At 49.2% G+C, this 25,016-nt stretch overlaps 1 protein-coding gene across 3 annotated transcripts in view; it reads left to right on the top strand.

The window, feature by feature from the left end:
• The window catches only part of LOC140431033 (von Willebrand factor C and EGF domain-containing protein-like), a 633,994-nt gene that overhangs the window by 251,115 nt on the left and 357,863 nt on the right, over window positions 1-25,016 (top strand). For all 3 annotated transcript variants that reach the window (XM_072518932.1, XM_072518933.1, XM_072518934.1), the window contains exon 6: window positions 22,752-22,904. In XM_072518932.1, the coding sequence (XP_072375033.1) occupies window positions 22,752-22,904 (153 nt within the window). The remainder of the gene's footprint in view (window positions 1-22,751; window positions 22,905-25,016) is intronic.

Raw genomic sequence — 25,016 nt, 5'->3', positions numbered from 1 at the left:
GAGATGGGGGTGGTTGGGGGGTGGGGGTTCTGGGTTGCTGCTGTACTGACTGAGGGGGAGCTAGAGGTAAGAGGGAGAGTCGGGGTGGGGAGCTCCCGTCTGTGGGGCTGGAGAGTGCGGGAGGTGTGGGCACGTGGCTGGCCTAAGAAAGGAGATGGCTAGTCAGCAGAGAGGGGGGGGGGGTAGTCCGGTAGTCCCCCAATCCGGCTGATCACGTGGAACGTGAGAGGCCTGAATGGGTCGGTCAAGAGGGACCGGGTTATCGCGCACTCAAAGGGACTGAAGGCAGATGTCGCTATGTTGCAGGAGACGCACCTGAAGGTGGCGGATCAGATCAGGCTGTGGAAGGGATGGGTGGGGCAGGTCTTTCACTCTGGGCTGGATGTGAAGAACAGGGGGGTCGCAATCCTGGTGAGCATGCGGGTGACTTTTGAGGCGGTGAGTATTGTGGCGGATAAAGGGGGCCGTTATGTGATCGTGAGTGGTCGGCTGCAGGGGGCCCGGGTGGTGCTGGTGAATGTATATGCCTCGAATTGGGATGATGCAGGGTTCTGAAGCGCATGCTGAGCCGGATCCCGGATCTAGAGGCAGGGAACCTAATAATGGGGGGGGGGGATCTTCAATACGGTACTGGACCCGGCACTGGATCGTTCTAGGTCGAGGTCGGGCAGGAGGCCAGCTGCGGCCAAGGTTCTGAGGGGGTTTACGGATCAGATGGGGGGAGTGGACCCATGGAGGTTTGCCAGGCCAGCGGCGAGAGAGTTCTCCTTCTTTTCCCATGTGCACAAGGCCTATTCACGGATAGACGTCTTCGTGGTGAGTAGGGCGTTGATCCCAAGAGTGGAGGGGATGGAGTACTCGTTATAGCGATTTCGGACCACGCCCCGCACTGGGTGGAGCTGGGGGAGCAGAGGGGCCAGCGCCCGCTGTGACGCATGGATGTGGGACTGCGGGCGGATGAGGAGGTCTGTGGGGGGGGTCCAAGGGTGCATTCAAAGATACATAGAGGCCAATGATAATGGGGAGGTGTCGGTGAGTGTGGTCTGGGAGGCGCTTGTCATGATATTCAAACACACACATCATGATAGACACACCAACAGACAAATCAGAACACACAACACCACAACCAATGACAGAAAGATATAAAAGCACAGACACAACCCCTGGTGGTCAGGAAGAGCGGGAGAGGAGAACCAGGACACAGCTATAGCCGGGGACACTCAGGGAGACAGCACGTGCAGAGTATCCAGAACGAACTGTATTATAAGAGTTATAATAAAATAGAGTTGTACCACATACAACTGTGTTGGCTCATCTGTGCACCAGAGCACCCAACACCACATGGTACAGGAGTGGATCGATACCTGCCGGCATACATCAGTGTACACAGACAACCAGCAGTGCCCAGGCAAAATGATGTACGAGCTCCCGGTTCCGCAGGCGCTCCAGTGCGACGGCGACCTCCACGAAAACTGGCGCCGATTCCGGCAAAATTTCGAATTGTTCCTGGCGGCAGCTCAACTCCAAGACCTGGATGATAAGGAAAAAATTGAATTTCTCCTCATCGTCGCCGGTGCAAGGGCAAGAGCAATGTTCAGAAGGTTCAGGTTCTTCAGGAGGCAGCAAAGGCACGATTACCAGGCAGTCATGGGCAAATTCGCCAAGTACTGTGAAGAATACGCAATCCAATGGGGACTTAAAGGTAAGAAAAGCTGCAGTACTCACCTCGTGGCTGGGATCCCGGAGCCCGAGGTCCCGGGCCTGAGAAAAGGCTGGGTCGAGGTCGACGGCCATCTTGCTAAAGGTATAACGCTAGCACAGTTGCGCGAGAAGTGCGCAGAACCGGAAGTTTCGTATGCGCATGCGCAATATGGTGCGCATCCGCAGTTAAGAAAATGGCCATCGGTAAAGGAACAGCGATCTGAGCATGCGCAGTCGCTTCCTACGTGCTACATACTGAGCGTCAGGATGTCAGAGGCCCAAGACTGGATCAATTTAAAATGGAAATGTCCCAAATCCAATTTAAAAGGGAAACGTCCCAAATCAAAAAAACAAAAATCTGTTAAAGCTGTAAAACAACCTTCCCTCACCTGGAATGACAGCGCAGTGCCGCAAATTGACCCAGGAGATGAATTTTACCTCCGAAGAACCCTCCGACAAGCAGTTACCTACGCACAAGCCGATGATTCCGACCTTGAATACTTTGATGACGATTTTTACAGTGTTTCCGGACCTCGCGAGCCCAATGATAGCTCCGTGGTCCTATATGACTATGACTCGGACGAACCTTTCGTGTTGCACATTGGCGGCCCCCATACTGAATCCGACGCAGATGCGGATTCATTTTTCGGATTTGAGGATCTTCAACCCAGCAGATATGACGTTCCAACTTATCAGTACCGAATGATGCTGCAGCCTGACATTACCAGACAGGGAGCGGTGCAAGCACACGGAGAGTGCCCTGCTGCCACACAGAGCGTGGTCCACGTCCCGCTCAACGTTCCCGACTCTATGAAAGAAGACATGCAAGACTCCAGAGTGCAGTCCTCGCATGAACCAGAAGTGACTCCAGTGTCACAAGCTTCCACAGCAAGCTCGTGGACAGCCTCCACGATAAAAGTAACGCAAGACTCCAGAGCGCAGTCCTTGCACGGACAAGAAGTGACTCCAGTGTCACAAGCCTCCACAGAGAGCTCGTGGACGGACTCCACGATGGAAGGAACGCAAGACTCCAGAGCGCAGTCCTTGCAGGAACAAGACCATGAGGGTCTAGCAACCTCTCCTGACCAACCAGCGGCAGACGATGCAAGTCTGCCATGCTCCCGTGAACAGCAAGAAGGCTATAACAGCCTACCATGCTCCACTACACAGCAGCATGACCATGACGGTCTCTCATGCTACAATAAAGGGTACAGCGCTGAAGACTGTTCAAGCCCAACTGAAGACAAGCCAAAGGAATCGCCTCGTCCAAGCCCGAAGAAAAAAGGTTTATGCGCTGACCTTCAGGATCATTGTAGCCGAACAGAGATTAATAATGCAGCACGGCCACAGAAGGATGCTGAGTATTTGCTAACGAAATTAATTGTATGTTTAACTTGCAAGGAGCAGACTGAGAATTGTCAGTGTTTTAGTACGGATCGAAAAAATGGACAAGACATTGATCCTCAGGTAATGGAAATAACACAACCTGACTCATATCTACAGCAGGGACAAATGTCTCCCTTCAACACAATGCCGCAAAATCCCAACTTCGGAGACCAGCAGTTAGTCAGTAATGACTCTTCAAATCTGGAGGGGAACATAAATTGCATTGAACCTATACACACTCCACTGATTATTGAGCAGAACATTGGAGCAAGAATCCTGAGGACACCGACATCGAGTAGCCAGATAACGAATTTAACACCCACAGCAGTTTCAAGTGAACCAAGTGTGCTTTCCACTAATGATGAAGATGCAGATAAGGTCGAACCGATTATCCATTGTACCACACTAACCCCAGTGCTCAAGCAGTTATGTATGGGGAGTATAATGTGGGCGATTGAGAACAGTAAAAAGGAGACTGTGACCATGCCAGTCCCAGCAAAATCAGACCCAGAGACCATGAAGGCATGTACATCAAACAAAGTTACATATGAGGTACCTGAGAAGAAAAGTGAAACGGAATGTTCTTTGGAAAATGGTACAATGTCGATAGAAACAGTGGATACTATATTCGAGACCATACATATGGGAGAATTTGGGGGTAATAAACAAGGTTCTGCAATGTCTGGGGAAAATTTTAAAGTTCCAAAGAAGAAAAGCCCAAATGAAGGACAATGGCAAGACAATGACAGTCCACCGACATGGTGTGCACCACCAGATGAAAACTCTGACAATTTACCCAACCCTAGTGAACAGCAAGCTGCTAAGGACGATCTATCCACGGGATGTGAGACGAGTGACGACAGCATCCCACTTCCCATGCAAAAGGTGCAAGGTGACAGACCTCGCCTAGTGCGTACCAAGGCACTCAACGATCACGGTGGGACCACTGACGACTGCGGTGGCGGCGCACCGCTTCCACCCTCGATGGCTCGAGCCTCTCCACTGGTTGGTGCATTCCTGCATGTTCCGACTCCAGAAGTGCAGCTTCAGGGAATCTCGGCTGCCTCCAGTGAACCTGTTGGGACTCCGGACGGGGGGCATCGAAGGAAGGCAGACCGGACTCCAGATGGGGAGCAGCCAAGCGCCGACTCTGATCTGCGCACGCCAGACCTTGCTCCGGACGGGCGGTGTCGCGGCCTCGGTGATGGCACGCTCAGGGTGACGGCAGATGCCACGGCAACAGGGAATGGATCGCGTGGCAGTCCCACTGGGTCGGCAGTGGCAACCAGCACCGGCGGTCCAAGATGGACACACCAACTCGCGCCATCGCCAGACGTTGATGCGAGCAACAATTCTCTATCCAAGGCGACATGCTTCGACGTTTCTCTGCGGAGTCGCCCTTCCGGCACAGCAGGTGGCCGGAACCAGCGTACACGGTCTTGGCCAACTTCCACATCTGGCACAGTCATCGCCTTGCATGATATTAGTGATGGTGCTACTTCAATGGCAACGACCCATCGGCTACAAGATGCCGTCCACCACAAACATAAAAAGAAAACAGACTCCACCTTGTTCCTGGCATGCAGGGCGGATGGATTGGTGCGTAGGCGCAATCAGCGGGCTCTGTGCCGCCTTCCACGCTCGCAACTGCACCGTACGCACACGCCGGATCCTCCACTGGTTCCCAAGGATGACTTCGTGGAGATGCCACGGATCATGCCCCTTCCATCGCCACCAGAACCAAACCACAGCCAGGGCACCACTAACAAAGATGTTGAATGTTATATTTGCAAGAATGAAAAAGACCAAGCACTGCAGGAAGTACAACAAATGGTAAAGTAGAGACTTCGGCAACAGCATCACCTCCAACAGTCCAAGGTGAACCAGTGTGACCCCAAATCTCCACAGCTGAACCGGCTTGAGGACCAGCCCATTCTTGAGGCGGTCACCCATTAGACTGGACTTCTAACGCTGTTTATACGTTCAAAAAAGTCAAACACTTCTGTATTATAACCTGTTGTTGTTTATTGTTCCAGATATCGTCTGACCGGACCAATGTTCAAGTTTTTTTTTTCTCTCGTATCCAAGTTTTGTTATGGTACAACCTTGTTAGTGTGACGCACCCGACATCGCCCCCTGTAAATAGTTACGTCATGAACACACGCTGTACACAACACAAACGCACACTCTTAGATGCACTCACGACACAATTGTATTTATAACCACGTAGGCACTTGTCTTTGTAAAAAAGGGGGATGTCATGATATTCAAACACACACATCATGATAGACACACCAACAGACAAATCAGAACACACAACACCACAACCAATGACAGAAAGATATAAAAGCACAGACACAACCCCTGGTGGTCAGGAAGAGCGGGAGAGGAGAACCAGGACACAGCTATAGCCGGGGACACTCAGGGAGACAGCACGTGCAGAGTATCCAGAACGAACTGTATTATAAGAGTTATAATAAAATAGAGTTGTACCACATACAACTGTGTTGGCTCATCTGTGCACCAGAGCACCCAACACCACAGCGCTGAAGGTCAGGGGAGAGCTAATCTCAATCAGAGCTCACGGAGAAGAGGGAGAGGATGGAGAGGGTGAGACTGGTGGGGGAGATACTGAGGGTGGATAGGAGATACGCGGAATCCCCTGAAGAGGGGTTGCTGAAGGAGCGCCGGAGCCTCCAAACGGAGTTTGATTTGCTGACTACGGGGAAAGCTGAGGCCCAGTGGAGGAAGGTACAGGGGACAGCGTATGAGTATGGGGAGAAGGCGAGTCGGATGCTGGCACATCAGCTACATAGGAGGGAGGCGGCGAGGGAAATTGGAGGAATCAGGGACAGAGGGGGGAACACGGTGTGGAGTCCAGCCAAAATAAATGAGGTCTTTAGGGATTTCTACGGGAACCTGTACAAGTCAGAACCCCCGGAGGGGGGGGGAGGGGATGCGGCGGTTCCTGGACCAATTGAGGTTCCCGAGGGTGGAGGAGGGACAGGTCGAAGGTTTGGGGGCCCCGATCGGGATGGAGGAGCTGGTTAAGGGTTTGGGGAGCATGCAGGCAGGCAAGGTCCCGGGGCCGGATGGGTTCCCGGTCGAGTTCTATAGGAAGTTTGTGGAACTGTTGTCCGTTGCTGGTGAGAACCTTCAACGAGGCGAAGGAAGAAGGAATTCTTCCCCTGACGATTTCTCGGGCGCTGATCTTGCTTATCCTCAAGCGGGACAAGGACCCACTGCAGTGTGGCTCGTATAGGCCGATTTCATAGATTAACATAGAATTTACAGTGCAGAAGGAGGCCATTCGGCCCATCAAGTCTGCACCGGCTCTTGGAAAGAGCACCCTACCCAAGGTCAACATCGCCACCCTATCCCCATAACCCAGTAACCCCATCCAACACTAAGGGCAATTTTGGACACTAAGGGCAATTTATCATGGCCAATCCACCTAACCTGCACATCTTTGGACTGTGGGAGGAAACCGGAGCACCCGGAGGAAACCCACGCACACACGGGGAGGATGTGCAGACTCCGCACAGACAGTGACCCAAGCTGGAATCGAACCTGGGACCCTGGAGCTGTGAAGCAATTGTGCTATCCACAAGGCTACCGTTTCGCTCCTCAATGTGGACGCTGAGTTGCTGGCGAAGGTCCTGGCCACTAGGATTGAGGATTGTGTCCCAGGAGTGATACACGAGGACCAGACGGGGTTTGTGAAGGGCAGGCAATTGAATGCAAATGTGCAGAGGCTCCTGAATGTGATCAAGATGCCCTCGGGGGGGGGGGGGGGGGGGGAGTGGGGGGGGGGGGGGGGGGGGGGGAGAGGTGGAAGTGGTGGCGGCAATGGTGGCGGAGAAGGCCTTTGATCGGGTGGAGTGGGAGTATCTGTGGAAAGTGCTGGACAGGTTTGGGTTCGGGGAGGGGTTCATAGGGTGGGTCAAATTGTGGTACCAGGCTCCAGTGGCGAGCGTATCGACAAATCGGCTGAGGTCAGAGTACTTCAGACTGCACCGTGGGACGAGACAGGGGTGCCCCCTGTCCCCCCTGCTGTTTGCCCTGGCAATTGAGCCGCTGGCCATGGCACTAAGGGAGTCTAGACACTGGAGGGGGTTGGGCCGGGGAGGGGAGGAGCATCGGGTCTCATTGTATGCGGATGACCTGCTTTTGTATATCGCGGATCCAGTGGAGGGGATGGCAGAGGTCATGCAGACCCTTAGGGAGTTTGGAGACTTCTCGGGATACAAGCTCAATGTTGGGAAGAGCGAGCTCTTTGTGGTGCATGCGAGGGGTCAGGAGAAGAGGCTGGAGGAGCTGCCGCTCAAGAGGGTGGAGAGGAGTTTCCGGTATTTGGGTATCCAGGTGGCCAAGAGTTGGGGGGGTCTTGTAAAGGCTCAACTGGCGCGGTTAGTGGACCAGATGGAGGAGGACTTTAAGAGGTGGGACGTGTTGCCACTCTCCCTGGCGGGCAGGGTGCAGTCCGTTAAGATGACTGTCCTCCCTAGGTTCTTGTTTGTGTTCCAGTGCCTGCCCATTCTCATCCCTAAGGCCTTTTTCAAGCGAGTGAGCAAGAGCATTGTCATAATATACACCAGTATATCATGGTGCAGCCACACACTGATGGACACACAGTGGGACCAATCAACACACACAACACCACAGCCAATCACCAGTTAGAGCACACGCACTATAAAGACAGGGGGCATCAGAGTTCCCGCTCATTTGAGCTGCAGCTAGCGAGTAGGACACAGTTCACAGCATGCAGCACAGACATTCACCATGTGCTGAGTGCATCGACTGGTTAGGACAAGGCAAAGGTCTTTAGGTAAAGCTAGTATCGTGTTAACCCACAGTGAGAGTATGTTAAACAGTTAATGACTCAATAAAATAGTGTTGCACTATTTCAAGTGTTGGTGACCTGTATGTGTTCCATGGATCCAGAGCGCCCAACACAACATGATACCAGGGGTTGAGGGATATTAGCACTTCTTAGACCTACCTGCAAGTGATCTGCCTTCCGCCAGCATTCCATCATCCTGCAACATGGACAACATCTGCCCGCCGCCGCCGTTCCGCATCGCCGGCAACCTAGGGGTCAACTGGAAGATATTCAAACAGCGCTTCCAGCTCTTCCTTGAGGCCACAGACAGGGAGGATACCAGGAAGATTGCTCTCCTCCTATCCACGGCCGGGGACCATGCCATCCACATTTTCAATTCTCTCACCTTTGCGGATGATGAAGATAAAACAAAGTTCAAGACGGTTCTCCTCAAGTTTGACAATCACTGCAGCGTAGAGGTGAATGAAAGTTTTGAGCGCTACGTGTTCCAACAGCGTAGGGTAAGGATGAACTTTTCCAATCCTTTCTCACGCACCTCCGCATCCTTGCACAGTCTTGCAGCTAAGAGCCCACCTCCGACTCCATGATACGCGACCAGATTGTTTTCGGTGTTCAGTCGGACCCCCTACAACAGCAGCTCCTCAAAGTAAAGCAGCTCACCCGAGCGACCGCCAATGAGACCTGTGTCCTACACGAACACGCCACTAGTCGGTATTCCCACATCCAAGCGGCTGAAACGGCGCGGCAAGGTCCCCACGAGGCAGAATGTGTCCAACCAATTGAGCAACTTCCGGGCCTCAGCCTGGATGAGGGCGGCCATTTTGCGCGCTTTTCGCGGACTCACGCGCTTGTGCGCACTAAACGAGGGGACGGCGAACAACGTAATGCGCAGGCGCGCACGACCGCACCGCGCATGCGCGGTGGTGCAGCAAACGTGCTGACGCTACGACGTGCGGCAACTGTGGCCCCGCCCATTTAAAACGGCACTGACCTGCCAAATCCCGACAGTGCCTAAGGTGCGGCAGACTTGGCCACTGTGCTGCCTTCTGCCGAGCAGCTCAGCCTGCTAATTCATATCACTTCAGCCAGCCTCGCAGGAATGTCCGGGCAATTCAACCCACGGTCACCGAGTCCGATGCGGACCTCCCACACAGCAGTGACACCAAGGACCCGAAGGCGCCTTTTTGAGTCGGTATCGTGACAAAAAACAGGGTGTCCCCGAAGCAAAGACACCAGCCGCTGTCGGTATACAGCATCGATCCAGACGATGAGTGGTGTGCCACCCTGACGGCCAACCCGTCCCAAATACGATTCCGCCTGGACACTGGTGCCTCCGCCAATCTCATTGCGCGGTCAGACTTGCAAAGCCTTCGTGTCAAACCAACCATCCATCCATCAGCCTGCCAGCTATTGGATTACAATGGCAATGCCATTGATGCCAGCGGCTCGTGCCAACTTGAAGTGACGCACAGGTCACGCAAAGCCATCCTTCCTTTTGAAATCGTGGGCTTCTCGAAAGCCTCCCAGCTTGGCGCACAGGCATGCAAGCTGTTGAACCTAGTTCAGAGAGTTCACTCTCTCTCTCCTGCTGACGCGTCTGCCTTTCAGGACACCGACTTCAGGGCGCAACCCGACGCCATCATCAACCAGCACCACGACGTCTTCGAAGGCATGGGCACGCTCCCATATACCATATACAAGATCTTATTGAAACACGCACCTCGCAGGGTCCCAGCATCCCTTAAGGACCGCCTCAAGCAGCAGCTGCAGGACCTCCAGGACCAAGGAGTGATTTCCAGAGTCACGGAACCAACCGACTGGGTCAGTTCCATGGTATGTGTAAAAAAGCCTTCCGGCGAATTGAGAATTTGCATTGATCCCAAGCATCTAAATCGCAATATCATGAGGGAGCATTGTCCAATTCGCAAGCGCGAAGAGACCACATGCGAGATGGCTCGCACCAAGCTCTTCACCAAACTCGACGCCTCAAAAGGGTTCTGGCAAATCCAGCTCGACAAATCCAGCAGGAAACTGTGTACATTTAATACCCCCTTTGACAGATCTTGTTACAACAGGATGCCGTTTGTGATCATATCTGCTTCAGAAGTGTTCCATAGGATTATGGAACAAATGATGGAAGGCATTGAAGGTGTTCGCGTCTATGTCGATGACATAATCATTTGGTCCACCACCCCGCAGGAGCATGTCAGTCGCCTCTAGCACGTATTCAAACGTATATGTGAGCATGGCCTCCGCCTCAACAGGGCCAAATGCTCTTTTGGTCAGACGGTACTCAAGTTCCTCGGGGACCACATCTCCCAGTTGGGTGTGCGGCCGGATGCAGACAAGGTAGCTGCCATCACAGCCATGAAAACGCCAGAGGGCAAGAAGGCGGTCCTCCGATTTCTGGGCCTGGTCAACTTTTTAGGGAAGTTCATCCCTAACCTTGCCTCTCAGACCACGGCTCTCAGGAACCTGGTCAGGAAGACGACAGACTTCCAATGGCTCCCTGCCCACGAGCGCGAATGGAGAGAACTCAAAACGAAACTCACCACGGCCCCGGTCTTAGCATTCTTTGATCCAGCAAAAGAGACCAAAATTTTGACCGATGCCAGCCAATCCGGCATTGGGGCAGTGCTCCTGCAACGCGACGAGGCCTCATCATGGGCCCCCGTTGCATATGCGTCACGCGCCATGACCCCCACGGAGTGCCTGGGCCTTCTGACCAGTGTGGTTAAGTTTCACAATTATGTGTACGGACTTCCTCAATTCACCGTTGAGACCGACCATCGCCCGCTGGTCAATATAATACAGAAAGACTTGAACGACATGACGCCTCGCCTCCAGCATATTCTTCTCAAGCTCCAGCGATATGACTTTCAGCTGGTATACACCCCAGGCAAAGACCTCATCATTGCTGACGCTCTCTCCAGGGCAGTCAACACTCCATGTGACCCAGCGGGATTCGTCTGCCAGGTTGACGCCTTTGTGGCCTCCAATCTACCTGCCACGGATGAACGCCTCGTCCAGACTTGCCGCGAGACGGCGGCTGACCCTTTGCTACAGCGTGTAATGCACCACCTAATAGACGGGTGGCTCAAGGGCCAATGCCCTCAGTTCTATAATGTCCGAGATCATCTGGCGGTAGTAGACGGGGTTCCTCTGAAACTGGACCTCATTGTCATCCCGCACAGCATGCGCCAGCTCGTCCTGGAACAGCTACATGAGGGTCATCTTGGTGTGGAAAAGTGCCGCCGACGGGCCCGTGAGACCCTGCAGCCCCATGAGTTGGCCACGTCACCTTGGACCAAGGTGGGCATCGACCTGTTCCACGTGCTGGGTAGAGACTATGTCCTGATCGTGGACTACTTTTCAAATTACCCGGAGGTGATACGGTTGCACGATATCACATCGTGTGCAGTCATCCGTGCCTGTAAGGGCACCTTTGCTCGACACGGCATCCCACTCACGGTTATGTCGGACTATGGCCCCTGCTTCGCAAGCCAGGAAAGGTCCAACTTTGCCAGGAGGTACAATTTTGCCCATGTGACATCCAGTCCCCTGTACCCCCAATCCAACGGCAAAGCGGAGAAGGGAGTCCACATAGTCAATCGGCTCCTCTGCAAAGCTGCCGATGCTGGGTCTGATTTCTGCCTCGCCCTGCTGGCCTACCTGTCGCCAGCCCAATTGCTCATGGGTCGCACCCTGAGGACGACGGTGCCGTCCATTCATGTCCCAGACCTCGACCACGATCTGGTCCTTCGACGGATGCAGCTGTCTCGTGCACAGCACATGACTCCCGTGCAGCTGATCGCCCTGCTCTGGCTCCAGCTGACAACGTCCGCATCCATCTTCCGAATAGTGGCTGGTCTGCAACCGCTGTTGTCCTTCGGCAGGTGGTCCCCCGCTCGTTCCTGGTTCGTCTACCGGATGGCTCCATTCTGCTCCATTCTGCTACCGCCGACACGGCACACCACGATCCTGGTGGTGGCGGCGACATTGAGGATCTGGGGACAGTGGAGACGGCACAGGGGGGAGGTGGGGGCCTCAATCTGGTCCCCGATACGGAACAACCACAGGTTTGCACCGGGCAGGATGGATGTCGGATTCCTAAGTTGGCATTGGGCGGGAATTAAAAGGATGGGGGACTTATTCATTGATGGGACTTTTGCCTGTCTGAGGGCGCTGGAGGAGAAATTTAGGTTACCCCCGGGAAATGCTTTCAGGTATATGCAGATTAGGGTGTTTGTGAGGAGGCAGGCAGGGGAATTCCCGCTGCTGCCTGCCCGGAGGATACAGGACAGGGTGATTTTGGGCGTGTGGGTCGGAGAAGGTAAGGTCTCGGAGATATACCGGGCGCTGCAGGAGGCAGAGGAAGCCTCGGTGGAGGGGCTGAAAGGCAAGTGGGAGGAGGAGCTGGGTGAGGAGCTGGATGAGGGCCTGTGGGCTGACGCCCTGGGCAGGGTTAATTCCTTCTCGTCTTGTGCCTGGCTTAGCCTGATCCAGTTTAAAGTGGTGCACACGGCGCATATGACAGGGGCGAGGATGTGGAAATTTTTTGGGGTGGAGGAAAGGTGTGTGAGGTGTTCGGGGAGCCGAGCAAATCAGGCCCATATGTTCTGGGCGTGTCCGGCGCTTGCGGGGTTTTGGAGGGGCTTCGCAAAGGCTATGTCCAAGGTCTTGGATACTCGGGTAAAACCGAGCTGGGGGATAGCAATATTTGGGGTGTCAGACGAGCCGGGAGTGCAGGAGCCGAAAGAGGCCGGAGTTCTGGCCTTTGCCTATTTGGTAGCTCGGAGAAGGATCTTACTAATGTGGAGGGACGCAAAAGTTTGCCTTGCGAGGGTCTGTGCAGGGGTTCTCCAGGTGGCGGCAACCATTCCTTGACTTTCTCGCAGAATGTTAGGTGGAGGTCAATGGCAGCAGCAACCCGGGGGGGTGGGGGGGGGGGGGGTGGGGGGGTGGGGGGGGGGTGGGGGGGTGGGGGGGTGGGGGGGTGGGGGGGTGGGGGGTGGGGGGGCGTTTCTTGTTTTGGTTTATGCAAGGGGCGTTTGCCCCATTTTGTTCTTAATTTGTTAAATCCTTTAAGGGTTAGGGGATTAAGTTGCTTTGTTTGTTGGCGTATTGCCCTTTTTACTTTTGTTTTGTATATTTTCTTTCCTTTTTGGAGTGTTTTGTAAAAATTATTGAAAAACTTTGAATAAACATATATTTTTTTAAAAGGTATCCATTTTGTGGATCTTCTTTCCAGCCCCTATCTGTGAAGCTTCTTTCATTGCAAGCTCCATAAAGGGAATAACTCCTACAGAAGCTTTTAGAGTTAAATCACTTATGGTAAACTGCTTCCTCTGAATCGCCTCACTGCATAATTCACAAGCGAACCTGTCTCGAAGAGATCATCTAGTTTGTACCAAATTCATACTGTCTAGCTAATGTGCTTAAAAACGCTATAAACTGTAAAATTATTTCACTTTCTTCGTGACTACAGCAGTGGAATTGGAACCTTCCAGCAATCAAGAATGCTTTGGAAGAGAAGAGTAATCTCCCTCTGAGATGTTCAGTAATTCATTTAAGAACTTGTCTTCAGCTTTGTTGGGAGACCAAGATTCTGTAGCAGAATAAAGGTTTTACGACCAACTGAGTGGAGAAATGTTGAGAACTTTAGGTCCTCCGGTGTCTGATTAAGTATTAAAAACAATTGGAATTTCTCATCAAATCTCATCAAACGCGTCCATGGCACCTATTTTTTCTGCCATTTTTGAATCCTGGGTCTTAGTGTCTACACTTCCTCCCTTCTGACTGTGTTGGAAAGTATGGCACAAACAATCCCTTGAATAAATAACTGGGAAATCTTTCGCTTTTGTGCCTGAGTATTTTGACTTTCCTACCAGTAGTGACCCAGTCGAGAGAGTTTGAAATCCCCGTTCCCCGCAGCCTGTGTCGCTTTGTCACGTGCACAGTCCCTGCAATCCAGACCCCATTTCAACTTCCAACAAAAACAAATCTTCCTCTATTGTTGGTCTTCTTACTCACTGTCACTGTCGTAAACTTTAGTTAAACCCTCACATCGCTGACAGTACTTTGCCCGACGTCTGTCAGTGTGTGCAAGTCCAGTCCCAAGAATCTTCCAATGCTCCCGATGCTGACCCACAGTTAGTCGACAAGAATCATCTTTCCAGAGATTTTTTTTCTGCCTCAATCCTCTGCATCAGGTTTCTCCCCTGTTGTATTTCTTTGTTGACGCAAAGAGAAACGGTATGGAGGTTCCCACAGTCTGGAATCTTGTAAAACACGGTGAGAGGTTTATTAAGGGTGTTGCTCAATACGATAACGGTGGTGATCTGTATTATATTACTTGTTAGTAATATGTCGTTACTCTTTGCTTTCTACTTCCAGAACGGTCTGATGGTTAGATTCTAAAGAAACTACCAATGTTCAACTTAAAGCAAAATAGGTTTAATGAATAACGAATTGAATAATGTTGAGTTTGTTCATTCTTACAAAACTATAACGGGTGATAAAGTAATTCAGAATAAGTATCAACTATATTTAACTACAAGTGCTAACTATGCTATTATATACCTCTCTAACACTCTGCTGTCTAGACAGTCCTGGTCGAAGAGACCCAAGATCCTTTGAGTTCACATATTTATACATGAATCTAGTGCTGCCATCTAGTGGTTGTCCTGCACTATGATGTAGTCATTAACCCTTTATATATCTCTATCTCGCTCTCTCTCTCTCTCTATCTATATGCACTCCACTGATGTCACTACACATCACGTGACGCAGAACCAGTAAGAATGCATTCCCAATTGCATAACACAACTTCTGAACATTCGCTACTTGAAAAGTTTTTTCCCTCTGTTGCCATTGCTTCTTTTGCCAATTATCTTTAATCTATGTCCTCTCGTTCTCGTCACTTTCATCAACAGCAGCAGCTTCTCCCTATCTACCCTGTCCATTCAACCTTTTCTTTCTAAGGCCCTCCTTTTCCAATCTATTCCCATAACTGAAGTTCCTCCTCACTGGGACTATTCTTGTGAATCTTTTCTGCATCCTCTCTAATGCCTTCACATTTTCCCGAAAGTGTGCCGCCCAGAACTGGACAAAATAATCCAGCTAAGGCTGAGCTGGTGTTCTATACACATTTAACATAACTCCCTTACTTTGATATCCCATGGTTTATTAACAAAACTGAGGTTACTGGATGATTTATTAACTCCCCAATTAACTTGTCCTGTCACCTTCAATGATTTATGCATATATACACCCAGGCCCCATTGTCCAACACATTGTTAATATTGGCAAATATAAATGACTGCCTTGGGCTGCATTGTTGGCACTTGTGGATCTTGATCTTGGCACAAAGGTATATTTGTCTGCAGAAATTTTTTATTGATTCTGGAACTTTCAAGGGGCTTCAGGTGATTTTCAGTTGCTGTCAGTGATCTGAAATTCATCATCAACGCAAAAACCAAGAATCCGAAGCACAGGCTAGGAAATAGGAGAATCTAGACACCTGGCAATAAACAGGGAGAAGTCAGTACAGAGGCAATATGTGGGAAGAAACTGTCCCTGTCACCATACTTGGCCCTAAATAATCAAAAAAGTTGAGGATAATAACAGTTTATAGTGTCATGAGAATGTCGCTTTAAGAAATGGTTAGCTGCTCATGTTACTGCAGTGATGTCAGAGTGTGGGTGGAGCTGAGCTCTGGTTCTGCTTTTTAGTTTCTCTTTGAGAAAAGCTTGGGTGTGTCTCTGTCTTTTGGATTTTGTTTTTCAGTGTGTTGCAGCTAAAGTCAGCCAAAGCAGCTGTACTGTTGATCTCTCTGCCATGAAGGACTATCTCTTGATCATTTGGTGAATTCAGAAATTTAAATGTTTTCAGTATTGAATGTAAACCCTGATGTGCTTCTGTTTAAAGGTTGTTAAGTCTTTTGGATGTAAAAGGACAGCATACAGGTTACTTAGTGTTGTATTCTTTGGGGGGTGTATTTGATTTACTGGTTGCTAAGATATTCACTATTTGTTTTAAAAAGGTTAACTTGAGTTCATAGAATAAACATTGTTTTGCTTTAAAAATGAACTTTTCCATTTCTGAAGTGTCATAATATACACCAGTATATCATGGTGCAGACACACACTGATGGACACACAGTGGGACCAATCAACATACACAACACCACAGCCAATACATCATGAAGTACCACACTTGGAGAGTGGGCCTTGTTCTCCCCATACCACAATCTATTAAAAGTTGTGGGTCAGGTGAACTCCATGATACACTTTGGGGTTCTCTAAACCCTGGCCCATAACAATAGTAAAAGACAAGAGAAATTGAAACCAGTCAAACTTATTCAAACATTTGTGAAGTTGGCTTGAGGACATTTTGAATTAAAATCAAATCTCAATGGACATGGGACATTTACAACACACCCATCACCTGCACCTAGTGTGCTGGAGGCGGGGGGGAGGGAGTTGGGGAGGAGCCCGGGACCCCCATGTCTGGGAGATGGGGCCTGGTATTGATGCTCAGCCCACATTGAGGAAGAAAGTGCCAGAGGCGTTATATTGGTCGCGGTCGATAGATTTTAATAGTTTACATAAGTATCCCCAACTCCCTACTCTCCCGTTGGTGCCACCCCACTCACCCCACCCCGCCCAGACCCTCAGCAAACCTTCCCCTGCACCTCCCCTTCCCTCCTACCCTCCCTTATCCGCCCAACCCCCTTTGCCCTCTCAGTGATCCTCGATGTGTTTAGTCTTCCGTGCTCGACCACTGCGTCTAACCCTGGTGGCTCTCCATTGTCTGCTGCATGGCGTCAACGCTCTTGGCGATGCTCCTCAGTGACTGGGACGTGCTCTGCAGCTTCCCGACAATGCCCATCTGCTTCTGGGAACATCCTCCAGCGACCAGGGCATGCTCCGCAGCGCCTCGGCTATGGCCACCTGAGACTGAAACATGCTCCTCAGCGCCTCGGCTATGCCCATCCGAGATTGGACATGCTTCACAGTGCCGCGTCAAGGTCCACCTGGTGCTGGGTGACGTCCCCCAGTGATTGGGTCATGCTGTCGGGCGCTCAGTCATGGCCGTCACCGACTGAGCCACACCTTGGACACATCCATCATGATCATGATGAATGGCGGAACAAGCTCGAAGTGCCAAAAGGCCTCCTCCTGCTCCTATCTTCGATGTATCTATGTATGCTGCCGACGTCGTGTACCAGGCTCTCCACCGCAGTCGCCACCCAAGCTGTGTTGGCTTTGGTGCCACGCTTTTCCGGCGCCATCTCCTGCACCCGTAGCCCCTGAGACCCCTCCAATTGGCTTATGGACCTGCTGGAGTATCGCTGACATTCCCCTCTGAATCTCACGGCCGTACCCTATCGTCTGCATCAGCTCCGGGTAAACCTGCTGCAGAAGCTCAGCATCTGACTGGGACCCAGCTGACTCTGGGATTGAGCAGACCTCCGACCACTGTCTCACCTGGTGGTTCCTGCCTCCACCTGATGTGCATCTGCAATTGTGTGGTGCTCACCGGAATGTGCTCCAGAAGCCTGTCCATTACTTTTGCCCAATGAGGTGTGTGTCTCTGTGCTAGTGGAGGGTGGGGATGATATCTGTGCCGCGACTATTATGGTGGCATCCTCAGTGCTCTTCTCCGAGGTGTTCCCTTGGGAGGCTGTGGGGGGTCCACCCCGGATATGCTGGAGTTCCTGCGGGAGAATGGACATGTGTTGAGTGGGAGGGTTGGGTCAGTCTGTATGGCATTAACAACTCACATTTGTCAGGTGATCTGGGCGGGGGTTGGTGAATGTGCTGACCTCTACAGTGGTCACTACTCGGTCCCCGAACACTCCCGCGACATCCAGGGTCCGTTCCTCAGAGGGCGTGAGGCCTCTGATGCCCAGCACCCTGTTGCCTGTCTGGGCTGTCTCCTGTCGGCTGTGGGCCAACCTCTCCTGTGGGGATACAGAGGGGCCATCGTTTGCCGCACGCGTGGTAACTCATGGGGCATGGTGGGGGGGCGTGGGGGGGGGCGGGGGGGCGGGGGGGAGGCATCTAGCGGGGTGGTGGGGACCAGCCTGATGTCGCCAATTATGGTGAAGTTCTAGTGGATTTTCATCGGAGTCACGACAAACTACTGTTTTAAGTGAGCAATATTGATGTTCCATTCGAAGGTGATGGCATCACTTCTTGAGGTGCAGAAACAGAAGCTGTTATTAATATGAATGGAATGGAAAAGTAACAGAATAAATACCACTTTCTTATAGGTGAAACGCGTTCAAGCTTTTGTTTGACAGTTTACGACCCCGGCATGAAAAATCATCCGATACAAATCCAACACATACCAAATGCTGCACCACTCACTCAACATAAGGAAAGCAGACTGAATATTTCAGCACAGCATTTCCACACCAGTCAAACCCACCCGCCAGGCCCTCTCCCAGTAAAAATAAATATGTCGAACAATAATAAAGCATTCAACAACTTTCAACTTGAAATCAACTGTAAAACTGAAATTTCAACGCCGCTATATATTTCAACGTTTATTAACGGATGGCACAGTGGTTAGCACTGTTGCCTGACAGCACCAGGGACCCGGGCTCAATTCTGACCTTGAGTGACTGTCTGTGGAGTTCTCCCCGTGTCTGCTTGGGTTCCCTCCGGATGCTCTGGTTTCCTCCCCACTGTCCAAAGATGTGCAGGTTAGGTGGATTGGCCACATTAAATTGCATCTTAGTGTCCAAAGGTTAAGTGGGGTTGCGGTGGAAGGGCGGGGAGTGGGCTTGGGTGGGGGGCTCTTTCGAAGTGTAAGTACATATCCGATGGACAAAATGGCCTCCTTTGACACTGTAGGGTTTCTATGATTCTAGCCCAACGGAGAGATGAGATGACAATAGAAAAATGCATCAATTGTAGAAAACACATTTGCTGAACAACAACTTTTAATTTTAACTGTGATTTTTTTGAAAAGAAACACAAAGATATATGCACGACTTTTATATCTTCGAATTTGTATGTTCGCATTTAGAGAGGCAAGGACTGATTCGGGGCAGTCAGCATGGCTTTGTGCGTGGAAAATCATGTCTCACAAATTTGATTGAGTTTTTTGAGGGGGTGACCAAGAAGGTAGATGAGGGCAGTGCGGTAGATGAGGGCAGTGCAGTAGACGTTGTCTACATGGACTTTAGCAAAGTCTTTGACAAGGTACCGCATGGTAGGTTGTTGCAGAAGGTTAAAGCTCACGGGATCCAGGGTGAGGTTGCCAATTGGATTCAAAATTGGCTGGACGACAGAAGATAGAGGGTGGTTGTAGAGGGTTGTTTTTCAAACTGGAGGCCTGTGACCAGTGGTGTGCCTCAGGGATCGGTGCTGGGTCCACTGTTATTTGTGATTTATATTAATGATTTGGATGAGAATTTAGGAGGCATGGTTAGTAAGTTTGCAGATGACACCAAGATTGGTGGCACAGTGGATAGTGAAGAAGGTTATCTAGGATTGCAACGGGATCTTGATCAATTAGGCCAGTGGGCCGACGAATGGCAGATGGAGTTTAATTTAGATAAATGTGAGGTGATGCATTTTGGCAGATCAAATCAGGCCAGGACCTACTCAGTTAATGGTATGGCGTTGGGGAGAGTTACTGAACAAAGAGATCTAGGAGTACAGGTTCATAGCTCCTTGAAGGTGGAGTCGCAGGTGGACAGGGTGGTGAAGAAGGCATTCGGCATGCTTGGTTTCATTGGTCAGAACATTGAATACAGGAGTTGGGACGTCTTGTTGAAGTTGTACAAGACATTGGTACGGCCACACTTGGAATACTGTGTGCAGTTCTGGTCACCCTATTATAGAAAGGATATTATTAAACTAGAAAGAGTGCAGAAAAGATTTACTAGGATGTTACCGGGACTTGATGGTTTGAGTTATAAGGAGAGGCTGGATAGACTGGGACTTTTTTCCCTGGAGCGTAGGAGGCTTAGGGGTGAACTTATAGAGGTCTATAAAATAATGAGGGGCATAGATAAGGTAGATAGTCAACATCTTTTCCCAAAGGTAGGGGAGTCTAAAACTAGAGGGCATAGGTTTAAGGTGAGAGGGGAGAGATTCAGAAGGGCCCAGAGGGGCAATTTCTTCACTCAGAGGGTAGTGAGTGTCTGGAATGTGATGCCAGAGGTAGTAGTAGAGGCGGGTACAATTGTGTCTTTTAAAAAGCATTTAGATAGTTACATGGGTAAGATGGGTATAGAGGGTTATGGGCCAAGTGCGGGCAACTGGGACTAGCTTAATGGTAAAAACTGGGCGGCATGGACTGGATGGGCCGAAGGGCCTGTTTCCATGCTGTAAACTTCTATGATTCTATAAATGTCAGTGGGGCAGAACTTACTGTCAGAATAACAGTGAAGCCCATTAATGATGCCTCAGTCTGATTCATTGCGCATGGACACAGTTGCATGCCATGTACGCATAGCTCCCAGGTGCTTTGTAAGAGGTCACCGTGCCACTTGCATCTCCTACTTATTACGCCTTGCTATGCAAAAATCATGAAAATTCATTGGGCACAGGTAAGTCTAATGAACAATGGGGGCCATTTGTTTGCAGCCTACAGTAAATTCTGCTTAGGTAAATTTGCATTTAGGAAACAACTTGATTCCATAAGGAGGTAGGGAATAGCTTGCTTTGCAAGATAGTAACAAACCCTTCAGGTTGTGGATTAAGATCAGTTTTTCATGCAGGACATCAACGAGCGCAGCCCACCCATCCTTCTGTCAGTGTATATGCACTGAATTATGCTTTTAATGGAAGATGCTTTTCTATTCATTGCTAAATGCAAAACTCAAAACTCATACCTAAAACCCAATGCACAATGTGCAGAAATAAGTCGAAGGATGTCGCTCTCAATGTTTATCATTATCTAATGATCCAATTTAAACTCTGTGCACTAGGAATTAGAGCACATCCATAAAAGAGACCAAAATAGAGTCAGGCTTGACCAAGTCCACTTAGCAACGGCAAGTGGATCTCACTTCATATGCAAAAAAAAATCTGTGTATGTCAAAGATATAAAAGAAGTAATTTCCCAACCTCATGCTCCTGTTGGGCAGTGTAAGTTGACAAGAGGTTATGGTGCAATTTGCAAACAATTTTTGGACCATAAATTTAAATGCTTAGAAAAGAATTCACAGCGCATGTACAAATTCCCGATTTGCTTTCCTGCCAAACTCGACTCCCCAAGGAAAGTACAGTAATGACAGGCAATGTAACATTTGTACTGCAAGTGTACCCTTTGCAGTGTTAAAACAGATGTTCCAATATTTCCAAATGCATTTTAGTTAATTTCTTATTTGGAAAGTTTGTCCTAAAAATGAAATCATTTTAATTTTGAAATGTTGTTTGTGAGTTACAGGTACAGACGAATTATTTTCATATTAAATAATATATTGAAATCTGTTTCATTCATAATGCATATAATTTACTTAAGCGCCTGTTGAATGAGATAGTTGAATGAATCGTCTCCCAAAACGCAACTTCACAGTAAGGGCACATCTGGAAGAAAAAGTAAATTGTCCAAACAGAGCTGTAAACGTTCTTCGCTATGCAAACAATTGCAGGCATTCCCTTTAAATCGGTGCAAGCAAGAACCTACAAGCAAAATAACAATGTCTAGTTGATGAAGGAAGGGTTCTACAATTCATGGGGACTGTTTATTATGCACTTTCGAGAACTGGTTTCCATCGAACATTTGGGGGGTGGTTATTGTTGTTCTTGATTATACTGTTTACTGATTGATTGTCAATTTTCTTTTTTACTTGGAATGTATGGGTGATATTTTGGTTTGTATACTGAAGGGGGTGCTGTTTGGGGGTTGGTATTGTATTTGTTTCTGTTTGTTTGTTTGATGAAAATGTTGAAAATGAGGAGAATACATTTTTTTAAAAAAAAACCATTCAAGTACCTTAATACCTTAACTGATTACATCTCACTAACAGGCAATATGAACAATGTAGCAGTGAGCTCCAATATTATGCATGCCTCAGCATGTAAATAAGCACAGTGTACAGGGTAAGTGCAGTGTAACTTTGGGTAATTCATTCCACTTTAGCCATTGGAGAGACCGCTTCATTTACTCCTTAATGATACCCGGCCAGTGTCTGAATTCACTTTAGAACTACAGCATTGGGAATCAGGACAAGATAATGATAGGCTGCCCAAGTCTCGGGTTTCCACAATGAGCAGCAGAACAAGAGGGGGAAGTTCTTATGATTGTTGTGGTAACCAACTAAGTCCTTTAAACAGGATGGCAGCCCAATGTGTTCATGACACTGAACATTTATCGTTTAGATTTACCCCTAAAATGAAATGGGGAATGTGTAAATGTTTCCTTCCCATCTGTGCATCATGTTGTACCCCTCAGAATGAAACAGCCGGGGTCTTTAACAATGACGCTGTTGTGGTCATCCCTCAGAGATGTATCAGGACAGGCAGCAGTGGCTTGATTTGCCGTCTAACCTTTTCCCCTCTACCTCCTTGCAGGGAGATTAAGGCCTCGATGTGTTGCCTTCTATGTCACTTTCCGGAATCTGGTCCTCATTGTGAAACTCTAGATTTGTAAACCTATAAATCTCTGATGCAGTGGAAAAAAACATATTTAAAATGCACTTACTGTACAAGCATTGGCATTTTTTTGTTCCAGATAATAAAGCAACAAGATCTACTGTTTATCATATACAAGCTCTCAGCACAAGCCACGTAATCCAAGAATGCTTGGCTGTGACGCATGGCAACTTCTCTCCTTTCTTGTGTTTACTTTTCAGATGTGGATGAATGTTCCCGGTATGGAGGGCCAAGTCTTTGTCAGCAAATCTGCAAGAACAACATCGGCAGCTACAGATGTCTCTGTTATCAGGGATACCAGCTCTTGGCCAATGGCCGCACCTGTGTCACTTCAAAATATTTAGGCCTAACTGGTGAGTAATTGCTTGTCAATGGAAATGGCGTTTCGTCAGTGCTTCACAGAGGTGCCATCGAAAGGTGGATGCGGAGTCGAAGAAAGAGGGATTCAGAGGTTTACCAAAAGCTTTGTCAAAGGATTTGGTTTTTAAAACAGGTCTGAAGGGAGTTGGAGAGGCACATGGTTCAGGAGAGCCTCTCATAACCTAGTCAAAGACATAACTTTGAGATTGAAAGTTGTAACTGCTGCAGCAGATGCTTTGGGTAGCAGAGTGGTGAGGGCTGTGTATTCGCACCTCAGTGATGTTGTGTTATTCACCCTGGGGTAACATGGACTGCAACACGGTGCAGTTAAATGATCAAGCATATACCAAACGTAGGTGTTGGTTCAATAAGATTTATTGAACTTCAGTAACGAAGCACACAGCTGCCTGTGGGTTGACTCTCTACTACTCTAAGTAAACTAACATTAACTATCCAGACCAGGCTAGCTCTGATCCACGTGTGGAAGGTGTTGATTTGTACACCCTGACAGTCACTACTGTTGTCACCAGTGGAAAGAGGCAGGGTGCTGATGCCTCGTGTGTTTTATAGAACATAGAACATAGAACATTACAGCGCAGTACAGGCCCTTCGGCCCTCGATGTAGCGCCGACCTGTGAAACCACTCTAAAGCCCATCTACACTATTCCCTTATCGTCCATATGTCTATCCAATGACCATTTGAATGCCCTTAGTGTTGGCGAGTCCACTACTGTTGCAAGCAGGGCATTCCACGCCCTTACTACTCTCTGAGTAAAGAACCTACCTCTGACATCTATCCTATATCTATCTCCCCTCAATTTAAAGCTATGTCCCTTCGTGCTAGACATCACCATCCGAGGAAAAAGGCTCTCACTGTCCACCCTATCCAATCCTCTGATCATCTTGTAAGCCTCAATTAAGTCACCTCTTAACCTTCTTCTCTCTAACGAAACCAGCCTCAAGTCCCTCAGCCTTTCCTCATAAGGTCTTCCCTCCATACCAGGCAACATTCTGGTAAAACTCCTCTGCACCCTTTCCAATGCTTCCACATCCTTCCTACAATGCGGCGACCAGAATTACACGCAATACTCCAAGTGCGGCCGTACCAGAGTTTTGTACAGCTGCAACATGACCTCATGGCTCCGAAACTCAATCCCTCTACCAATAAAAGCTAACATACCGTACGCCTTCTTAACAACCCTCTCAACCTGGGTGGCAACTTTCAGGGATCTATGTGCATGGACACCGAGATCTCTCTGCTCATCCACACTGCCAATAGTCTTACCATTAGCCCAGTACTCTGTCTTCCTGTTATTCCTTCCAAAATGAATCACCTCACACTTTTCTGCATTAAACTCCATTTGCCACCTCTCAGCCCAGTGCTTCAGCTTATCTATGTCCCTCTGTAACTTGTAATATCCTTCCGCACTGTCCACAACTCCACCGACTTTAGTGTCATCTGCAAATTTACTCACCCATCCTTCTACGCCCTCCTCCAGGTCATTTATAAAAATGACAAACAGCAGTGGCCCCAAAACAGATCCTTGTGGTACATCATTAGTAACTGGACTCCAATCTGAACATTTCCCATCAACCACCACCCTTTGTCTTCTTCCAGCTAGCCAATTTCTGATCCAAACTGCTAAATCACCCTGAATCCCATGCCTCCGTATTTTCTGCAGTAGCCTACCATGGGGAACCTTATCAAACACTTTACTGAAATCCATATACACCACATCAACTGCTTTACCCTCATCTACCTATTTGGTCACCTTCTCAAAGAACTCAATAAGGTTTGTGAGGCACGACCTACCCTTCACAAAACCGTGTTGACTATCTCTAATCAAATTATTCCTTTCCAGATGATTATACATCCTATCTCTTATAAACTGTTCCAAGATTTTGCCCACAACAGAAGTAAGGCTCACTGGTCTATACTTGCCGTGGTTGTCGCTACTCCCCTTCTTGAACAAGGGGACAACATTTGCTATCCTCAAGTCTTCTGGCACTATTCCTGTAGACAAAGATGACTTAAAGATCAAAGCCAAAGGCTCAGCAATCTCCTCCCTAGCTTCCCAGAGAATCCTAGGATAAATCCCATCTGG

The sequence above is a fragment of the Scyliorhinus torazame genome, chromosome 10 (assembly GCF_047496885.1).
Source record: "Scyliorhinus torazame isolate Kashiwa2021f chromosome 10, sScyTor2.1, whole genome shotgun sequence".
Classification (NCBI taxonomy): domain Eukaryota; kingdom Metazoa; phylum Chordata; class Chondrichthyes; order Carcharhiniformes; family Scyliorhinidae; genus Scyliorhinus; species Scyliorhinus torazame.
Note: the sequence above shows the minus strand (reverse complement) of the source record. Positions and strands in the feature narration are given on the sequence as shown.